At 47.9% G+C, this 18,676-nt stretch overlaps 1 protein-coding gene across 6 annotated transcripts in view; it reads left to right on the top strand.

Moving 5' to 3' along the window:
- The window catches only part of CACNA2D4 (calcium voltage-gated channel auxiliary subunit alpha2delta 4), a 1,390,363-nt gene that overhangs the window by 557,639 nt on the left and 814,048 nt on the right, over nt 1-18,676 (top strand). For 4 of the 6 annotated variants that reach the window (XM_069628639.1, XM_069628635.1, XM_069628637.1 and 1 more), the window contains exons 13-14: nt 5,171-5,304; nt 8,168-8,185. In XM_069628639.1, the coding sequence (XP_069484740.1) occupies nt 5,171-5,304; nt 8,168-8,185 (152 nt within the window). The remainder of the gene's footprint in view (nt 1-5,170; nt 5,305-8,167; nt 8,186-18,676) is intronic. The other 2 variants (XM_069628636.1, XM_069628638.1) reach the window with 1 other exon arrangement.

Raw genomic sequence — 18,676 nt, 5'->3', positions numbered from 1 at the left:
ATTGAATCGTGGGGGTGTGGCGCCAGTTGAGCACGTCATGAGCATGGAGGGCTGATGCGCTTCACTGAGAAATCCGGGTAATTCTGGTACCCAGGCAAGGATTGTGCGTGAAATGTTGAAGGCTTCTTCTCAGGGGCAGCGTGAGCACGTTGTAGACCATGCTGGCGTGTCTGGTCCGTAAGCCTCAGATATGAGGGCACAGTCCAAGGTAGAAAGTCAGTTCGCACTTCAGCACATCTGCAGTGTGATAACAAGGCAAAAAAACTGCGTTGTCAGAGCAGTGCCTGAACAGGGCATGTATAAAATAGGGATGGTGATTGCTTCCTCCATCTCTGCGAGGTGTTGGGCAACTTCGGGCCCTCTACTCTATCTGGCACCCCTCACGTTCTCATAGATCAGGTGCATATTGGACCTCTGCCTTGCTTTCTACTGCTGCCTAATTTGATAGATCATAGCTGTTTAATAAAGAGGAGCAACTAATGGTTTTGCTGAAAGTTTGATGAGCGCAGAGTACTGTCGGGTTTGTTGTAGCCCTTATGATGCGCACTAGCGTGTTCTTTTTTGCGTTGCTCGGCACTGTCTTTTTCCAAAGACAAGCGTGTTGCCCCTGAGCTATGCTATCCATGGCTGTAGGACATGGGGGTTGGAACAGGGGGAACAAATCCCCCCATAATTTGAAGTGGGGGGATATAATGGCATTTATCCCCCTAGAATATGTGTTTGTTGTGTCGTGCACAGTGCAGTGCACTGTATCTCTGCACAGCACTGCCTGCAGTTGCATCATGCAGCGTATAAAAATACGTCTGCAGGCTGCAGCCGTCAGCGTGCAAAAGTAAAAGTTCTTCTGCAGACTGTCTGCAGGCTAAAAGTACATTCTGCTCGCAGCTCGCTCATGCAAGCCGCGCACCTGCGCATTTGGAGCATGCCGGGCAGCCGGGGAATGAACTGCACATGCTCCTGTGAGTGCACTGCTGCAAAGCCTCAGCCTGCATTTTCCAGAACGAAGTGGAGCAGCCAGGCAGCGACGTGTGCTCTCTTGCTAACTGCTAACAGCGTTTGATTATCGATGAGGGAGAGAGACAGACAGAGACTACTCGACAGCTACCTAAGGTAAGTGAAGTGTCCTGTGTGTATGTGATGTCGTGTTGGGCCCTGCTGGGCAGATACAACAGTAATTTCCAAACTTTCCTGTCAGGCCCTTTATGGTTTGCTAATATTTCATGTATGGAGGCTAGACTCTCCGATGGAGAAAGCATTCCCATTGAAAACGATCCAAAGCCTAAAGAGTGACAATAATTGGCCTTGAGCATTCAGGCACCTGACACTCTGGCCGGGATAGTCCCTTTGCATAAGAGAAAACCTAGAAATGAAATCAGGGAGAGGAGCCAGAGAAGGCGTGTAGTTCAGTGGCACCTTACAGTAGGTCATAACACCTACTGCTTTAGCGTGCAGAAGCCCTAGTGAACTCATTAGCGTGGTATGTAGATAATCTTCGGGTGTGAGACAGCACCACAGGTGAGGCACCACAAGAGGAAGCAGCTAAGTCTTCCTCAGAACCGTAACGCTGGGATCCAACCATGTATGGTGACCAGTGGCCGGGAAGTCTGACTGGGGCTGAAGATGAGAACAGCTTTGTCTCAGCCGCCGCAAGGTTGAATGATAAGGAAATTGAGGACAAAATTGGAGAATCATGTTTCCAGCTGTGAATGCTCGCTGTGATCCCATTTGAGGTCTTAATAGGCTTAATATATGGCCGGCTGCAGCCATCTTTCCCATTCAGTGCTCTGCTATGGGGACGGGGTATGCATAGGCGGTGATGATTGATGTCTTAAAAGATTAAATGCTCAGGCCTAAAGTGTCGCTATCATGCTAGTGGTGACACCACCCACATCTGGCACCAGGCCATGTCTGCACCATCGTCTATCTCCAGCACTCGCTACTTCTGGGCACACAGTGTCAGCATATTGAGGGCTGCAGCTGATTATCCCCAGGGATGGATGCAAGGTAAATGGGATGGCCCAGTGGTCGGACCTGCTACTGTGCTTTACACTTCAAAGACATAACTTTCATGGTATGGAGGTTCTGGTCCCCCCAAAAGAATATTTTGAAATGAAGGGGAACATTATTCAGTTTTCACACTCTTCTTGGTCCATATGTCCAAATATGAAGGACTCTTATAGACTCAGGGGTCTAGCAGATGTGCCTTATATCACATATTATAACCTTATGTGTAGCATCCCTTATATGGGCAGTGCTTAGTGCCCTGAGCGCAGGAGTACTCTAAGCGCTACAGTACTTTGGGTGTGGAACTGCAGCTGTTTGGCTGCCCTGTAGCTAAGGGCGTTGCAGTGTCCAGCCTTGCCGAGGTCACTGTCTGCTTATGGACATGAGGGCGGCTTTGTTATTGCAGTGATCAACCAATGGAAGAGGAACTGGGCAACTTGTTTTGGGAGGACAGTCGTGGTTTTTCACACCATATCCGCGTGTCCCCAAAAAGCTTCTGAAAAATAATCAAATGTGACAATGTCCCACTTATTAGAACAGGCTTAAAATCTGAGTTCTCATCAAGGCTCATCTCCAGAAAAGGGTGATTGCAGGTTCCGATACAGCTGCATAGAAAGCCTTGCATGAGGGTGGCACAATGTCAGCAGAACCAGCTCTTACTGCTGACAGGAAGCAAGATCATTCAGAAGCAAAGAACGGAGAAGACCCCACACCATAAGAGGCGTCAGCCACTAGGGATCACCAAGCGTGGCCAAAGCATTGTGCGGGCCATACTTGGGACGGAATTTGCGACCCTGCAGAAGCCCTAATTTGAGGGGTTCAGGGGCCGGCATCAACCTCTTTGTCATGCCTCGCCGGTCCCTGCAAGAGCTGTTTTCACAAGTACAACAAGCTGCTATGCTTGAAGAGACGGTGTGGTTCACACTGGGCCGCAGGAGCCTGCAACTCAAGTGTTTTTTCTGCCCGTCTAAGTGGTGAGCAATGGAATTCATCTGCATTAACAGCATACCAGTGGTTGAGGACAGTTATTCTATTGACATGGCTTCTTTGGGAGAGAATGAAAGAAGGAATGCATGGTAGAAAAAATGAATGAACAAACGAACGAACGAACGAACGAACGAACGAACAAACGAACAAACGAACAAACGAACAAACGAAACAACTGATCGGCATCCCCTTACTGCTCTTTCTGACCGAAGGGCTGGCAGGTCAGTTCGTGGGTAGTTTTGAGCTTGTTGTTGGAGGTAAGGAGGTTTCCTTCAGTGGGGATGCATGTGAGGAGGTACTCCTCTAGCATCCCGAAAACCCAATACAACTCCTGCACCACCCCACCTATCGATGTGCAGCCTATTGTAAGATTCTGGTTCAGATTTTGATGGATTAAGGAAAGGAAGTGCATAGAAGGGTGCCATATGTTTTCTTCAAGTGTTGAGTTGTTTTGAGGCTATTCTGTGTCTGCATTGGTGGACAAGGCAGATTGCCAGAGACGGATTACCTAGTTTCCCTCCGGGTTCCAGTCTGGCTGTCGCATTTTGAATGACCAAGTGATGAGAGATTTAAATTCTCAGCATCCATGGGTGGAGTGGGGCTAATGTAGTGAAGTCCGGAGTTTGTGGCCTCTATATTATTCACATGATTTCCATGCTTTGGAAGAGATGCAGGTATCCTTGACAGGCACTGACCATTGATCCTTACTAGGCGCTGCGGGCGCAATGCAGGAATATGTTCACTGGAGAAAATCTGAAGATGTGCTAGGCATCACAGGTGTGCTCCTGCGACCTTATAACTTATTCACAAAGCCTAAAATTGAAGCAAATCTGGAGCTGCCTGGAACATCTTTGACATGCTCACATCCAAGTGAAACTTTGCTCAAAGGCATCTCAGAGATGCTCCTGGCAGCTGGGGATTTTTCTCTAGCTATAGGCATTGTGAATCAGGTAGGAAGTAGCAGGATGAATTTGAAGATGCTCAGGGCATTTCATAATTTGCTTGAGTGCAACGTTTTGTGAAACTGGCCCAGAGTGGCATGGGTGTATTGAACGCGGCTTAGAGTCTTTTGGCTTTGTAGCTTGGCATAATAGCCCTCCTACCTAACCTGGTGGCCTGTTGGTGCAATAAGAGTTTTTTTTTTAAAAAAAACAGGACTTCTATCCTGTAGCCATCAAGTTCGATGAAGATTGTGGCCTCCCAGGCTTCAGTGAAGGACAGTCAAAGCAGCAACACCACACACCGGGTCCCTCTACTCCCATAACAGGACTCACTCAGAGGTACAAGCAAGATTTCCTCTTTCTTTGAAACCCCCAACCTTCCATTCCAAGACACACACACACGTCTCCTTGCACCACACAAAAAAATTAGCAACCTGCAGTTGGTTGAAAAGGCTGCAACTCCTTTATTTGGCAGGAGTCCACTTACAGGTGATCTGCTTCTTAACGAGCTGGCATTCTAGCTGTGGCCCACTGGAAGTAATTGTTATTTCCTCTCTCTTACCATGAGCTCATAGTCAGATGAAAAATCCAGAAATGCAACATATGAAGGCATGTTCTATGCTGCTCCATCCTTGTTAATCAGATGCCATAACACAAACATGTGGTCGAATGTGGAGACCCTCAGTCTGAACCCTCCCTGCATTCAGTTCAGGATGACATATTACCCAATCCACTTGTTCTGGCAGTATGAGATGACAACAGATTTTTTTCATCAATATATATCAGGCTGATTGGTGAATAAGAGGTGACCACATAAATTGTGCCTTTCATATAAAATGATATAATGATTGAGTTGGACCATGAGACAGGGGACACCATTGCTCCCACAAACAATGGACAAACCGACTGACACAACTGGACCCACCAATCTTGAGAGCGCTTAAATACTACAGCTGTTATCATATTTTTCTCTTGTTTTATACAGTGATGAAATATGTAATTTAATATGTACTGCTACTTTAATTTTATAATTTTATGAAAAGTCGAGATATTTGACTAAAACACAATAAATACATTTTAAAAAGCAAAGTCTCCAAGGTGTCCCGTGTCCCCGCCAGATTTGATGTGTCTCCTCCTACACCCTTGACGCTTCTGGTTTGCACTTGTAGTACTCTCTGTATGTGGGGTTGTAAAATGGCTCAGTGAGAGAATTATTCTTTTTTTCCTTCTCCTCGAAGGTTACTACACTCAGATCTCCACTCTGGCCGATGTCCAAGGCAACGTCATGGAGTACCTGCACGTGCTCAGCCGTCCCATGGTCATCAACCACGACCATGATATTATCTGGACAGAAGCTTACATGGACAGCGCGGTAAGTGGCCAAATTAAATGTGTACCCAAAAATAGATGGGGAATAGTGGGATGGAGACCTGTGTAAAAGACAGCTTACCTTATTGGCAGGAGGTGTCTCATTCATCGCCTAGCGTCTTGAAGCACTTGTGCATAGGCGCATAATGAACAGCAAATCAATCAATACATCTAGACTTTCCTACACTGTCCTCCCCTTTCGAGTCCAGGGCTTCCTGTTTAGTTGAAAGGGAAGTATATTGTATAAGGAAAGCCAGCCAGGAGCTCATGCTGCCCAGGCAAGTTCAGGGAGCATTGTTATGCCCTGCATGGCTACTCTTATGTGGCCCTCCAAATGTGTGCACTACAACTCCCAGGTTCCTTCCCCATTGGCCATGCTAACTAGGGATCACAGGAGTTTTAGTCCAAAACATCTGTAGGGTTGTAGAATGCCAACCCATGCACCTCTTCTTATGCAAGGTCATGCTTAGTCATCATGGGGTAAATCGGGCTGTTGCCTGCTCAGAGTGTTCTAAAGGATAATAGTCCTAATGTCTAGGGGAAGAGTAGGGCCTGAACCAAGGCAGCAGCTCGTTGTAGTGTCATGCTTGGGCAGGCGGAGGGTCATGTCTTGGATGAGTTAGAGAACACTTCTTGGGGCACTGTGGTGCCTTCCCTTAGTGGCATACAACATGTTGGGAATCTTAGTGAGTGTCCAAGGCCAAGAGAAAAATAAAAAGAAGGAAGCAAAAGGTTTGCCTTGCTCCCCTGTGCTTTCAAAAGAACACCAGCTATGCTGTGCTGCATTGACCTGTGTTTTGGGGCCCAGAGCACCCGCATTGCATATCGCTTGCATTTATTTCACACCTGCTAAAATGCTCAGGGAGATTCCCGCACCTGCAAACCTTGATGGTCAGCAGCTGGACTTGTAGTGCCTACTAGTGCACTTCAAGCTGCCTCTGCTGCTTCACCTTTGTTGCTCACTGGCCCACGTCTCTACATGTGCAGATTGCAGGGTTTTCTATAGTCCCGAAGTAAAGCAAAACCCCACAACTACCAACAATTGCGACCAGACAGATCGCTCTCCTCGTCGCCCCCCAAAAGGAATGACATATTTGAAGAGTTGGGGAAAGAAGCCACAGAACCTTGGTGGGATGCGGAAAACCAGCCCAGCTATTGCAAAACTTATACACATTGTTTCGATTTTTTTTAAATGATTGATTGCTAACAATTCCGAATGACATCTATTTATCTTTCAGAACCAGTTGGAATTGATTGGTTAAAGGTTCTGAAAGTTATTTATAAAATATAGGCAGCCATCTTTTGTGCAGTGTAGATGTATTATTAAATAGACATTTTTAACAATATCAGAACTCCAAAGTGTGCCATACTCTGACGTTGATTCTGGATTCGCACAGGAAGGCACATTCCGGCCATTTTGGCTCAGTTTACTCCTCCTTTTCCGGTGCAAGTTTGTTTCTGTGAGCAGTCCAGTGGGGTTGCATTGCGCTGGTTCGCTCAGCCCTTCCTAGGACGAAAGGATCGAAAAAACACAGGGAAGAAAAGGGGTGATACACAGGCTAAAGACTGACATAGAAAAAGGCCTGGAGAGGAAAGAGGGAAACAGGATAATAACACAGAAAAATAGAGAAGAGCAGGGGGCTGCAGGCCAAAGCGCTGACCTTGCAGAGGGAATCCATGTGAAGGAGAGAGAAGATATACTGGGCCATATGAGACGTTACTTCATGAGACAGCGTGAGTGACTGAGTACATCAATCAGTGAGTGACTGAGTGATGGAGTGAGTGACTGAGAGTGTGTGACTGATTGGGTGAGAGAGTGAGTCAATCAGTTATTGAGTCGGTTAGTGAGTGAGAGCACGAGTCAGCGAACAAGCGAGTCATTGATTGAGTGATGGAGTGTGTGAGTGACTGGGTGAGAGAGTGAGTCAATCAGTCATTGAGTCAGTTAGTGAGTGAGAGCATGAGTCAGCGAGCAAGCGAGTGATTGAGTGATGAAGTATGTGAGTGATTGGGTGAGAGAGTGAGTCAATCAGTCAGTGAGTCCGTGAGTGACAGAATGAGCCAGTCAGCAAGCGAGTGAATGAGTGCCTGATTGATTGTGTGTGTGAGTGATTGGGTGACAGAGTGAGTCAATCAGTCACTGAGTCGGTTAGTGAGTGAGAGCATGAGTCCACGAGCAAGCGAGTGATAGCTTGAGTGATGGCGTGGGTGTGCGAGTGATTGGGTGAGAGAGTGAGTCAATCAGTCAGTGAGTCAGTTAGTGAGTGACAAAATGAGTCAGTCAGCAAGCGAGTGAGTCAGTGCCTGATTGAGTGATGGAGTATGTGATTTGGTGGGCGAGTCAGGTATCTGTTTAGCCCAGTAAAAAAAAAGGCCGGCCAGGCTTCTGAATGAGGAGAGAGTTGTAAGATAAAAGCCATGCACTCAGTTTAAGATGATGCACTGGTTGCGCAGCCTGCTAGCCATAAGCTACTATAAGCCAAGGCTCCACTTAGTACCTAGATAGACCAGCGTTCCACGATGCCACTCGGAAACCAGTAGCGGAGGCAGCTTTTGGTGCCCGGGGGTTGGATAATAGGGTACCACCGGGAGGCTGGGGGGCGCACTGGGCACCAGCGGGGAGCCAGGAGGGGCGGGCGCCCACCTTCCACCTCTCTGGCTCCGCCACTGAGGGAGACACAGCCATTCCCTCTCCATCACATTGCCTCGCCGTTGTCCATCGTTTGTCTTCATTGCTTCTGTGCATCTCTTCTCTTCACTCATGGCCTGCTCCTTCCCCTCTCTGGCGCCTCTCTGCTTCTGCTGCTCGCTTTCATGCGCATCCACATCCATCCACTGACCGCCGCTGACGCCGCTGACGCTGCTAGCTGCCGCAAACCGAGGAGGTAACCACGTGTCTGCTTGTGCCGTGCGCTACTCTAGCTGTCTGCTGTGGCTTTCCTGTGTTTCCGTGGTTGCTCGTATGGTGAACTTGTCATTTTAGACGAGGAATGTACTATGTTGTGTTATGTCTCTTTAATAAAGCACTTTAGGAGGGCATATCCCTATTTTCTTTGTCAATGTATGTGGGAACCTGCCACCATTAAGTGGGCATCTCCGTGTGAGTGGCTGAAATCTGGAGTGGATACTAAGGAGCAGCTGTTATTTAACCCACCGAAAATAGCAGCTAGGTGCCACAGCTGGAAATGACAGGAGACCTATGGGAACGGCATTCCAGGAGTGAGTAGGCAGCAGGAACTCCATCTATTTATGCTCTGTGTTCACTCCTGGAAGGCAGTGTGCCCCTGTCTGCCCAGCCCCATTTCCATCCCTGCCTGCGACTGTCAGAATAGGGTGTGAATTGTCTAAACGTGCACAGACTCTCCATGAAACGCTGACGTATCCATCTCTCTAACCTTATCGCCCCAAGAGTTTTAAGGATGTTCTTAGCAAGGATTTTGAGAAGGATATTCATCTTGGCCTGACCAGAATAAAGCTTTTTTTTAAAAAAAAACAAATACATTACAGTTCCCACCCAGGTCATCAGGAAGGGGAGTCAAGCTACAAGGGGGCACTTTTGTGAGAATTAGAGCATGGCATGGCCCCGGTGCTTAATTTATAAGCAAATAGGTGCAAGGGCCCAAATATTTTCTAGCACGCATGTGACACGCAAGGGTGGACACAACCCACGTCTGTTCCAGACAGTGTCAACATATTTGGGGTTAAAGCTGCAACTCGCACCAGTTCGTTGAAGGTGCCGAATGATCTGACTCTGGCAGAGTCGACGTAACCTATTAGTTGTGGCTCAAAATAACATAAATGCTTAAATGTTTCTTTAAAACACATCATCGGTAACATTGTGCTCTAATGCCAACAGTGGCAAGTGGAACATATGACCATCTAACCACAGACAAAAGAGCAAACATGCTTTCCTCCTTTGGTGAATTGATGGACACGTACAGGCAAAATAATTACTTAACCAGGGGAGTTGCTAGGTCTGGAAAAGACCTGGGGCTAAGCTAATGTCGGAACTGTTGGGACTGGGGGCTAGTCTTTTGGCTGTAGCTCCTGAGATTCTATCCGGGGCTACAACCAAAAGATCAGGGGCTATAGCCCCCTTAGCCCCCCCCCTAGCAACGCCCCTGTACTTAACTAATGAGATTTCTTGTCAAATACTGCAGTAAGGTGTTCTTGCATAGGCTGTCACTCTTGACAGGCACTCCTCTTTGACATTGACCATGTCACTGGCCTTGTCCCTGTGTCGGGGCTGCTCACTGGTGACTGTCCTGTTGTTCCCAACCCACCCTCCTGTGGCAGTGCTGCTGGTTATTAAGGTAGAAAATGTACACCAATGTCATGCAGGCTGAGTGGAGCTGTGTGCAGGCATGGCTACCATGAGTGACCCACATTGTCACCTTCCAACTCATGAAATGGATAATTAGCCACGACCTGCCAACCTAGGCCACACTGTTGTTGCTTGTTGCACTACGACTGACTGATAATTAAAATAATAAAGTTGCCAAAATACTACAACTTATTCAAACTAGGCGCTCAAATAAGTGCCAGGGCTCAGAAATAAGTGCTGGGGCTGAACCCTGGCAAGCACCCCCACAAATGAAGCACTGCATGGCCTGCTGACCACACCAAAGAGTCACATCCACTCAGGTTTTCAGATAAACCAACCAATATGCATATGATGTCTACTACATGTATTCAATATATAAACATCTCTTAAATATCTGCCAGGGTGGATATCCTAGAGTACAGAGTGAAATTGACTATTCCATGGGTCGTTGATTGATGTCAGCCTGTAATCAAGAGTCTTATGGAACGATATTCATAGTAGCTGAGACAGGTAGTATAGCTCAGTGGCAACGCGCTCATCTTGGAAGCAAGACGACGCAGAGCAACACAGGTTGGAATCGCGGGTCCGCGCTTAGAAACCTCTTCGGAATGAAGCGCGTTATACAGACCAATTATAATTATAAATAGTTCTTTTGTTGTGACTGACACGATATTCTCGCGGCTATTTCACTATTTCAATCTCAGAATCCTAAAGTGTAATACAGTTTCCAGGGAGATGTATCCACTTGCGGTAATGCCATACCAAATGATTGAAAGGTATTTCTGCTGAAATGTAGTCCTCAATAGTAGAATGGCCAGGCCGGCCTGGCCCGAGTTCCTTGGTGTTCGTCAGGCCATTGGTTTTGGGTATGGCCCATTAGTTTGGCCCGTGGCTGCCGCAGCCATGCTTTGTATGGGAAATCTGCTCCTAGGGAATTTTGCAGATTGGCCAAAGAAAAGGCAGGTGATTGAATAGAGCAGGAAATGCACCCAAAGCACAGGCAGCAGCGACAGGCTGGCAGAGGACCAAGCATTGAGGTCTAGAGGCGTGCGTGCTGAGCCAATGTCGCAGATAAGATGAAGAGAGTGGAAGCAGGGACAGGCAGCGGGATACTCGAATGCTTGGGAAAAAGGATCAGACAAGAGTAAAATATCACAGCATAGGGCCAGAGGTCTGCTTTTATTCGCAGCTTCCTTCAAAGTACTCAGCCAGAAGCATGAGGGGACGAAATGAGTGGCTCGCACAATGTGGCCAAGTGGGGCTGCACACGAGGGCTGCTTGTGGGGCTGTACATCAGCGCCTAGATGCCTTCGGGTCATAGTCCGTGTTTTATAAATTGTATAATAAATAAATATAATAAAATAAACAATAAATTGTTCCACACATGTAAGACTAGATCACAGCTTCTCCCCAGTACTTTCTCAACCAGACTGTACTCCATGTAACTACTGCAGGGGATGCTTGACTCATGCAGGGACCCTCGAAAGTCCTTGTGAGGCTTCATTAAGTGCTGCTCGTGGCAGCCAGGAGGCTGGCCTTCATTTCTCACTTGATAGTCCAATCTCTAATTCGAGTACGGCCTCTCCTGGCTCATAGAGCAGGCCTAATGCTTGGGACACGTGAGCCGGGGTCAGCACTAGGCCTGCTGCCATTGAAGTCACCAGCTGCTCTGATGCTCACAGTCTCACTGGTTCACACATGTAGCCTTCCCCGGAATCTCGCGTGTGAAGGGGCTCCCAATGTGAAGTGCGTGTTCCTCGTTTGAAGTGTCCCTGCTTGCCTAGAATTCAACACGTGATATTCATTTTATGAACGAGTTCTGTGAAGTGAAGCATGTATGCTTGAGGTTGCCCGCGTGCGCTTCTATTTGTGGGAGTGGCCCTGTTCGTCGGCCCCTTTGTGTTAGTACGATGGTGCAGGTAGTGGAGCGACCCGGGTCGGACTGGGACAAGAAATAGGCCCGGTCACACAAAAAAAAGTGGCCCACTCCTCGCCTCCAAAAAGTGGCCCATCCCTCGCCTTATGACCCTTGACCTCTAATGACATCACGGGAAGTGATGTCATTTGACCCCACCCCAAAGTGACATCCCGGGAAGCGATGAAACACGTACTTTCACCCCTTGACAAAACAGGAAGTGGCATTAAATAGCATTGTACCTAAGCACACTAAATCAATGTGAATCCAAGCAGACGTCCAAGGCCAAATGATAATATGTTATTGTATAGCTCTTACGCTTAAGCTCTTTTTTATAGAACAAATATGCATATAACATCACTCAACCTGTTTTGGTACTCATTTATCGACCTAAGAAGGATGAAAGGCTTTTTGAAAAAAAAAAATGGAAAAAAAAATCTTTCTTTTTCAATGTATTTTCTTCCAATCCGGCCCAGGCATGTCCAGAAACCGGCCCCCACCCCCCAGGGACGATTTCGGCCCAGCCACGGGCCGACAGGCCGAGGGGCCAATCCAACCCTGGGAGCGACTCCTCCCTTGTCGGCACTGTTTGGGTGCTCAGCTGTTCAAGTGAGGCCGGTTCGTTGGCCTGGCACGCCTTGGCAGGTCGTTTGACAGAGCGCGCCCCTAGTTTGGATTTTGGACGACCCCGGTCAATCACGTCACAGCTACCGCTTATTAGCTCTCACAAAAGTAGCGTTCGTTGGATGTTAGGGCCTCACCCCATCAAACCCCAAACAGAACAAAACGGGCCTGTGCTGGGTGAGCCTTCTTAGGTCGATGTCTGTCGTCGACTGACAGTTGCGCAGAACGGTCGCTCCCCTAATAAGTAGCTGTCGGGCTCGCGGGCTGTGTGCTTATGCTGTGATTGATCATTCATGTTCCACGGTTACAATCTGGACGACTGTCAATCAAATCCCAACCAGCTGCAGCGACTCCTGTCATGCTGCTGCCACCTAGTGCACACTCAGCGTACGGCAGGCCACGGTTCCTCGCAGTGATTGGAAAGCTTACATGAGACATAGAAAGCGTGCTATTCACTGTTTCGGTGTCTTCTTTTGTTACATTTCTTATCTACATCATGGGTTCTAAATTGTGGGCCAGTGGCCTATTGTCTGCACGTAGGTGACTGGATTTCTTCTGATTTTATTAACCTTTGTCACTGTACAGACCATACACATTTACTGCAAGGAGAGCCTTCACAGACGTGTTGGATAGCACGGTCCATGCACTTGAGGCAGAACAGGTTGCCTCTAAGGCCAGTCCCTTCAACGCCAGCCTCAGAGGCGACCTGTTCTGCCTCGAAGTAGATGAACCGTGATATCCGACATCTCTGTGAAGGGGCACACCACCTGTGTGGTAGTGGTTCATCCCTATTGTTTGCCCACTTTCTGAAGATTTGGGTGGGCCGTTAGGAAATGAATACTACAGACACTCACATGAACTCTGTGTCTGAATCCTGCTATCTACACCTCTGCATTCTCAGACGTATCTTCCCTGACCTCTGATACCCTCACAGAGTCACTGCAATCGTGTCCATCGTTCTCTCCCGTGTAGACTACGCCAAGTCCCTCACCCTGGGCGCCCCTGCATATATACTAAGAAAGCGCTAATGGGTCAAAAACACCTTAGCTAAACTCGGCTCTTCCTGGCCCTCGGCACCAGAGAGCACATCACATCCGCCCTCCGTATCCTCCTCTGGCTCCCTGGCGGGCGACGGGCCACTTTCAAAGCCATGTGCATCACCCACGTCCCCCCCACAAGACAGGACAAAAATACCTTCAACAGAAACTCATCCGTTACCAACCCAACCGAAACCCGCGATCAGACACTGCGCTCCTTGTGATCCCACCTTTCAATTCAACAAGAATAAGGGGATCCTCCTTCTCTGTTCAAGCCCCCTCAATCTGGAACTCAATTCCCCTTAGCGTCTGATGCATAGAGGGTCACCTTGCCTTCCAAAGGGCCCTCAAGACATGGCTATTCCCCCCTGCATCCTGGCAAACCCATGCCACACCCCAGGTTAGTTAACAGCCATTCAGGTAGGCTGGAGCAGCAATGCACTCGCCATGAAATGTACCAAGCAACAGTTAGTCGTGGTGATGGTTTTTGCAATAAGAGCAAGATGTGATGAGCCTCGCCAATGAAGCTCACTCTCTCTGGTCCTTTCTCGTGGCAGCCAGAGGCCCTAGCAACGCTTAGGGGCTATACTGGCGATGTTGACTGCACGTTTCCCCAAGGAAATGACCACCGTCCTCTTTCTCGGCGTGTTTCCGTTGTTCTGGACCCACGTGAAGCAGCCAGTGGGCCATCTGTCCATGCTTGTTGTGAGCATCTAGCGCATTTTCTTACAGGGTCATTTCAGCTATGGCTCTTGATCCTCAAACAGAGTTTTCGAATGCGTCGGACCAGAGGGAGCCCTGAGAAAGGGCGATAGACCCTACTTGCCATCCTTATATTATTTTCGAACTGAGTTTTCCTCCGGATCATCAGAGGCTCACAGCACCTTTACACCTGGCACCTGAGTAGTGCCAAACCCGACTGGTGATAACTGGAAGGTTTTACATTAATCATAACCACCGGAATTGCTCTAGCAAACACTCCAGGCCATTCGTTTTCAGCCAGCCACGCCATTACAAAAGGGAAAAGACCACATGCAAAGTAGGCCTGGTCCTTCCTGAAAAGCGTCAGCCCGGCACAAACTGCTTGGTCACATCCCTTCTGCCCAAGAGCACACACTACCCCAGACATCTCAGGGTGACATTTACAAAATGGAAGGTTGATGGCTGACAGGTTTTGAATTAATCACATCCTTTGGCATTGCTCTGGGCATCCCTCCAAGCCACAATTTTTCAGCCCGCCACACGATTACAGAAGGGGATATTCCAAATGCAAATCAGGCATAGTCTCACCCGAAAAAGGGGCAATCCAGACTGAACTGCTCGGTCACATCCCTTCTGTACGAGCGCACAAGCAACCCCAGATTTTGTTTCAGCCTCTTCGGAGGTCATTAGTGAGGTGGCATGGGTGTCTAGGCACAGCAAACTCGGGACCCACATCTGCGCTTACCCATCCCACCACCTGCTAGTACCCCCATATGCTCTGGGATTAACCCAGGCAGCATATTGAATGTGTGTTGCTGTGTGGCCTGTGACACAGTGTGCGTGTGTAACCACTGATGGGAGTTTGAGTTCTGATTAGTGTTTCTTAACTTACAGGATTAGGCATTGTGTCACACAAGGGGATCGTGCTGGTGTCTGATTGCTTAGTGAACAGTGCTTTTGCTATAAATCGGTCAGTTTCACATCAAATATCCTAGAGGCAATAAAACGAGCTCTATCACTATCACCTACTCATTCACTGACTGGATTATCCTCACTGAGTGGGTCAAGTGACTGGATGACGTTCGTGCTGTCCACTAAACCACAGGTAGACTGAGCCGCATTGGATTATTATGATATGATTAGTTATTTATAACGCGCTTAATACTCAGAGGTTTCTAAGCGCGGACCCAGGGATTGAACCTGTGTTGCTCCGTGTCGACTTGCTTCCAAGGAGAGAATGTTGCCCCTGAGCTATCCTACCGAGACGGGAAGGGAGAAGTCTCCTCACTGCACTCAATAACAAGGTATTGAATTATCGCAAGATTTCACCGCACATTTGAAGCTCAAACATTCATGTCTACCTGCTGTGGATAGGCTTCTTGTAGCCGTCCCCTCCACTCACTTGCCACTTGTTCCCCAGGGCACTGATAGGTACTACAGAAAGGTTCCCAACAAGACCCGAGAGGTTCCCATTAATGAGCGGGCACCGAGACTCATGGATTGCATCCAACCATCAGACCATACACCCCTCACATGCCCTGCTGCCCACCATGATTTCCATCTTCATATACATGTTGGACGTCACGCTTAATGGGCAAATCTGTCTTCATGTGGCTTTCCCATAAGCGCTCGTCTTTATCCGATTCTCATCTCCCATTTGGCCTGGTTGTGGAAGACGATCCCATGATACCGGCTTCACGAACCTCTGCTCTTAGAAGGACTGGTGTTAGCCCAGAAGATAGTGCCGAGACTACCAGCTCTATAAACACTGCCCAGCATGGCTGCCATTCAACCATCACATTAAATGAACTGTAATTGAAATGTTTTATGTACCACCTGGATCTTCTGGGTGTACTGCTAAATGTATATTGATTTCCCCTATCGGAGGAAGACACTTGCTGTGCTGTGTATGTGTGATGTGTATTGTAATTGTTATTCATTATTTTGATTTATTTAGTTAATTCTTGGTGCCACATCCCACCCACATCCCCAAATAAGCTTTAGGCCAATTCACAACAGGTGGTGTATACATACCAACATTCTTTGTATGGGCCAGCAGTTCTGTGACACGCTAGCAGTGATCAACATTATTTGGGAAAAAGCCTTCAGACCTCTTAATACACTTCACTAGGCTGATCTGGTTTTGGACGAGGAGATTGATGCAAATCATCTTGGTATTATTATTATTATTATTAGGGTATGTATTGAGTGCAGAACTAGCTTCGGGAAGCAACGGAGCACTTTACAAGTCATGGGGGAAGTATATGGTGAGGTGAAGCAGAGCTACGAGGGAGTTGGGGAGCAGACAATGGCGGATGGTGGGGAATTTGGCAGTAAGAGATCTACAAGCAACCAGTGGAGGAAATAGGGGGGAGCAGGTACCCAGTCTCAGGTAGACGGGAGTGGAGGGTTTGTAGACCTAGGTGTTAGGGAGGAAGTGCCAGGCACTTAGAAGTGCTTGCCCCAATATTCAACATGCATGAGTTTTAGCTCAGAGATCTGCATTCAACACTTTGTTGAAACAGAAATGTAAAGTACTCATAAAGTGAGCCGGACTACCAAAGGCTGCCTGCCCAAACTCAGGGGCGTTCCTAGGGGGGGGCTAAGGGGGCTATAGCCCCTGATCTTTTGGTTGTAGCCCCGGATAGAATCTCAGGAGCTACAGCCAAAAGACTAGCTAGCCCCCAGTCCCAACAGTTCCAACATCAGCTTAGCCCCGGGTCTTTTCCAGACCTAGCAACTCCCCTGCCCAAACTTACTCATCAAATGGATTGTGTCCTCCCACGTATTCCTCATTTTATGATATCTTTGTTTCCAGCTTCAGCTGTTTTGGAAAAATGTTTCCCTCGGCAGAGGGTGCTGTGCATCAAGACGGTCGACTCGATGTCCCTCAAGAGCTTCCATCTCGGCTGATGTCATCGTTGAGTTCATATACCATGCGCAGCGTCCATTGGCTTCAGTTCTGTTTTTCTGTGAATGCGATTGCCTCTGTTTTCTATGAAAACTGTTTTGAGATGGCATCATCTTCGACTCAGACTACTGCGAAGACGTGCTTCAAAAAGTGCCTAGATTGCGGCGCCAACATGTCCATCATGGATCCGCATTCAAATATGCATCTGGTGCCTGGGCATCAAGCATAAGACCGCCAACTGTCGATCCTGTCACTCGATGACAGGTAAGGCCTTAAAAGAGCATAACACCAAGCTGTCAGTGGCTAGGATTGTCCCGCAATCCTGTCCACTCCTTCGAAATGTGGCTCATCCCACGAGTGGAGAGATTCATTTCCTCATTAAAAAAGGTCTAAAAAAACAATCTCACTCGAGGATCACTCACTCCTTGTCATCAAAAAAATCGAAGAGAAGGCATTGATCACCCTCTCCTTATTCTTCTTCTTTGTCTTTCTCTGAAGAAAGGAGCGTAGTCTGCCCGACTAAATCCTCCTCCAAAGATGAGTGAGAACTCTTCATGAAGAAAATGTGCTAAATCTTTGAGGATCAGGCCCGTCCTCCTAGAAACATAAGAAAATTGGACATGGTACGGTTGATGACAAGCATGAGGCCAAAGCGAAACCCTGTGCACCCTCGAGACCAGGTCATAAGCCTAAGACTACTCGAAAGTCTTTGAGTGCTCGACAAGATGAGAAATCATCAAAGAAACCTCCAAATCGAGGGTCAAGTCCCATGAAGCACAAGACCAAGGTCAAGCCATTGAAACAATCGATGTCACTGCCGTCAACGCCATTGACGCCGATGAAAAAACCATCAACACCGACTGTCTATTCTTTGATGCGTTTGCCGCAAAAAGTCAGGAAAAGACCCTTAAACCTCTTCCTAAAAAGGATTTTTTCAGATCCTTAACCTCAATTTATGAGGGCTATGAAACATCAGATGACACGCCACCAGGTGGTCTTCAGTTGGATACCCCTGGTGTGGGTAAAGATACTAATATCCCTGAATGCTTCATTTCAGAGGAGATCATGGTTAGGGAGCTACAGGACACACTACAGACAGCTAGTGGGGTAGACACCTCCCCAGAGCTCGATTTTGGGAAATCAAACTCAGCCTAATGTCCAGAGTGGTAGAATTCCTAAAATGGAGTAGACCAACTCCTGCGTTTGAAGAAGACAACCTAACTGAAATATTAGACAAAGGTCCTCAATATGACCCTACTTTACCTTTTCATGTGGCACTCCAGAAAAGGCTGTCAGCAAACTGGGAGGCTCCAGAGTCCAGCCCTGCATTAAGCAAAAATCGGACAAAAAAGTACAGGCCATCCAGCAGCGACCCTGGCTACCTGTCAGTATATCCGACATCGGAAAGTCTAGTAGTGCAAGCACCTACATCTGCCTCCAAGAAAGCTGTATACCCAACTATACCCCGTGATAGGGATGACAAACTCGTTGACTCATGGGCAAAGAAAGTCTTTTCTGCTAGCAACATGGCTTTAAAGTCTGCTAATCCTACATGCGCCCTTGCAAAGTTCATATTCACCCTGTGCGACTGCATAGCGATGGCGGCTGATCACATCCCTGAAGTCGAGGAAAGAGATGGCTTCATGAACCTGATAAGGGATGGCAAGGAGGCCATGTATGAGTCTCTGCAATCAGGTCTGGACACTGCTGGCAGCGTCAGCAGGGCAATGGCAGCAAGCACTGTCATACGCAGATTTGCGTGGTTGAGGAAGTCAGGGTTTGCACCTGATCCCCAAGGCGGACGGAGGATTGAGACGTATCTTGGACGTGAGATACTTGAATAAGTTCAAGGTGGTCACACTT

This window comes from Ambystoma mexicanum, chromosome 12 (assembly GCF_040938575.1).
Source record: "Ambystoma mexicanum isolate Mex_15411 chromosome 12, UKY_AmexF1_1, whole genome shotgun sequence".
NCBI lineage: Eukaryota > Metazoa > Chordata > Amphibia > Caudata > Ambystomatidae > Ambystoma > Ambystoma mexicanum.
This window is presented reverse-complemented; position numbering and strand designations above follow the sequence as displayed.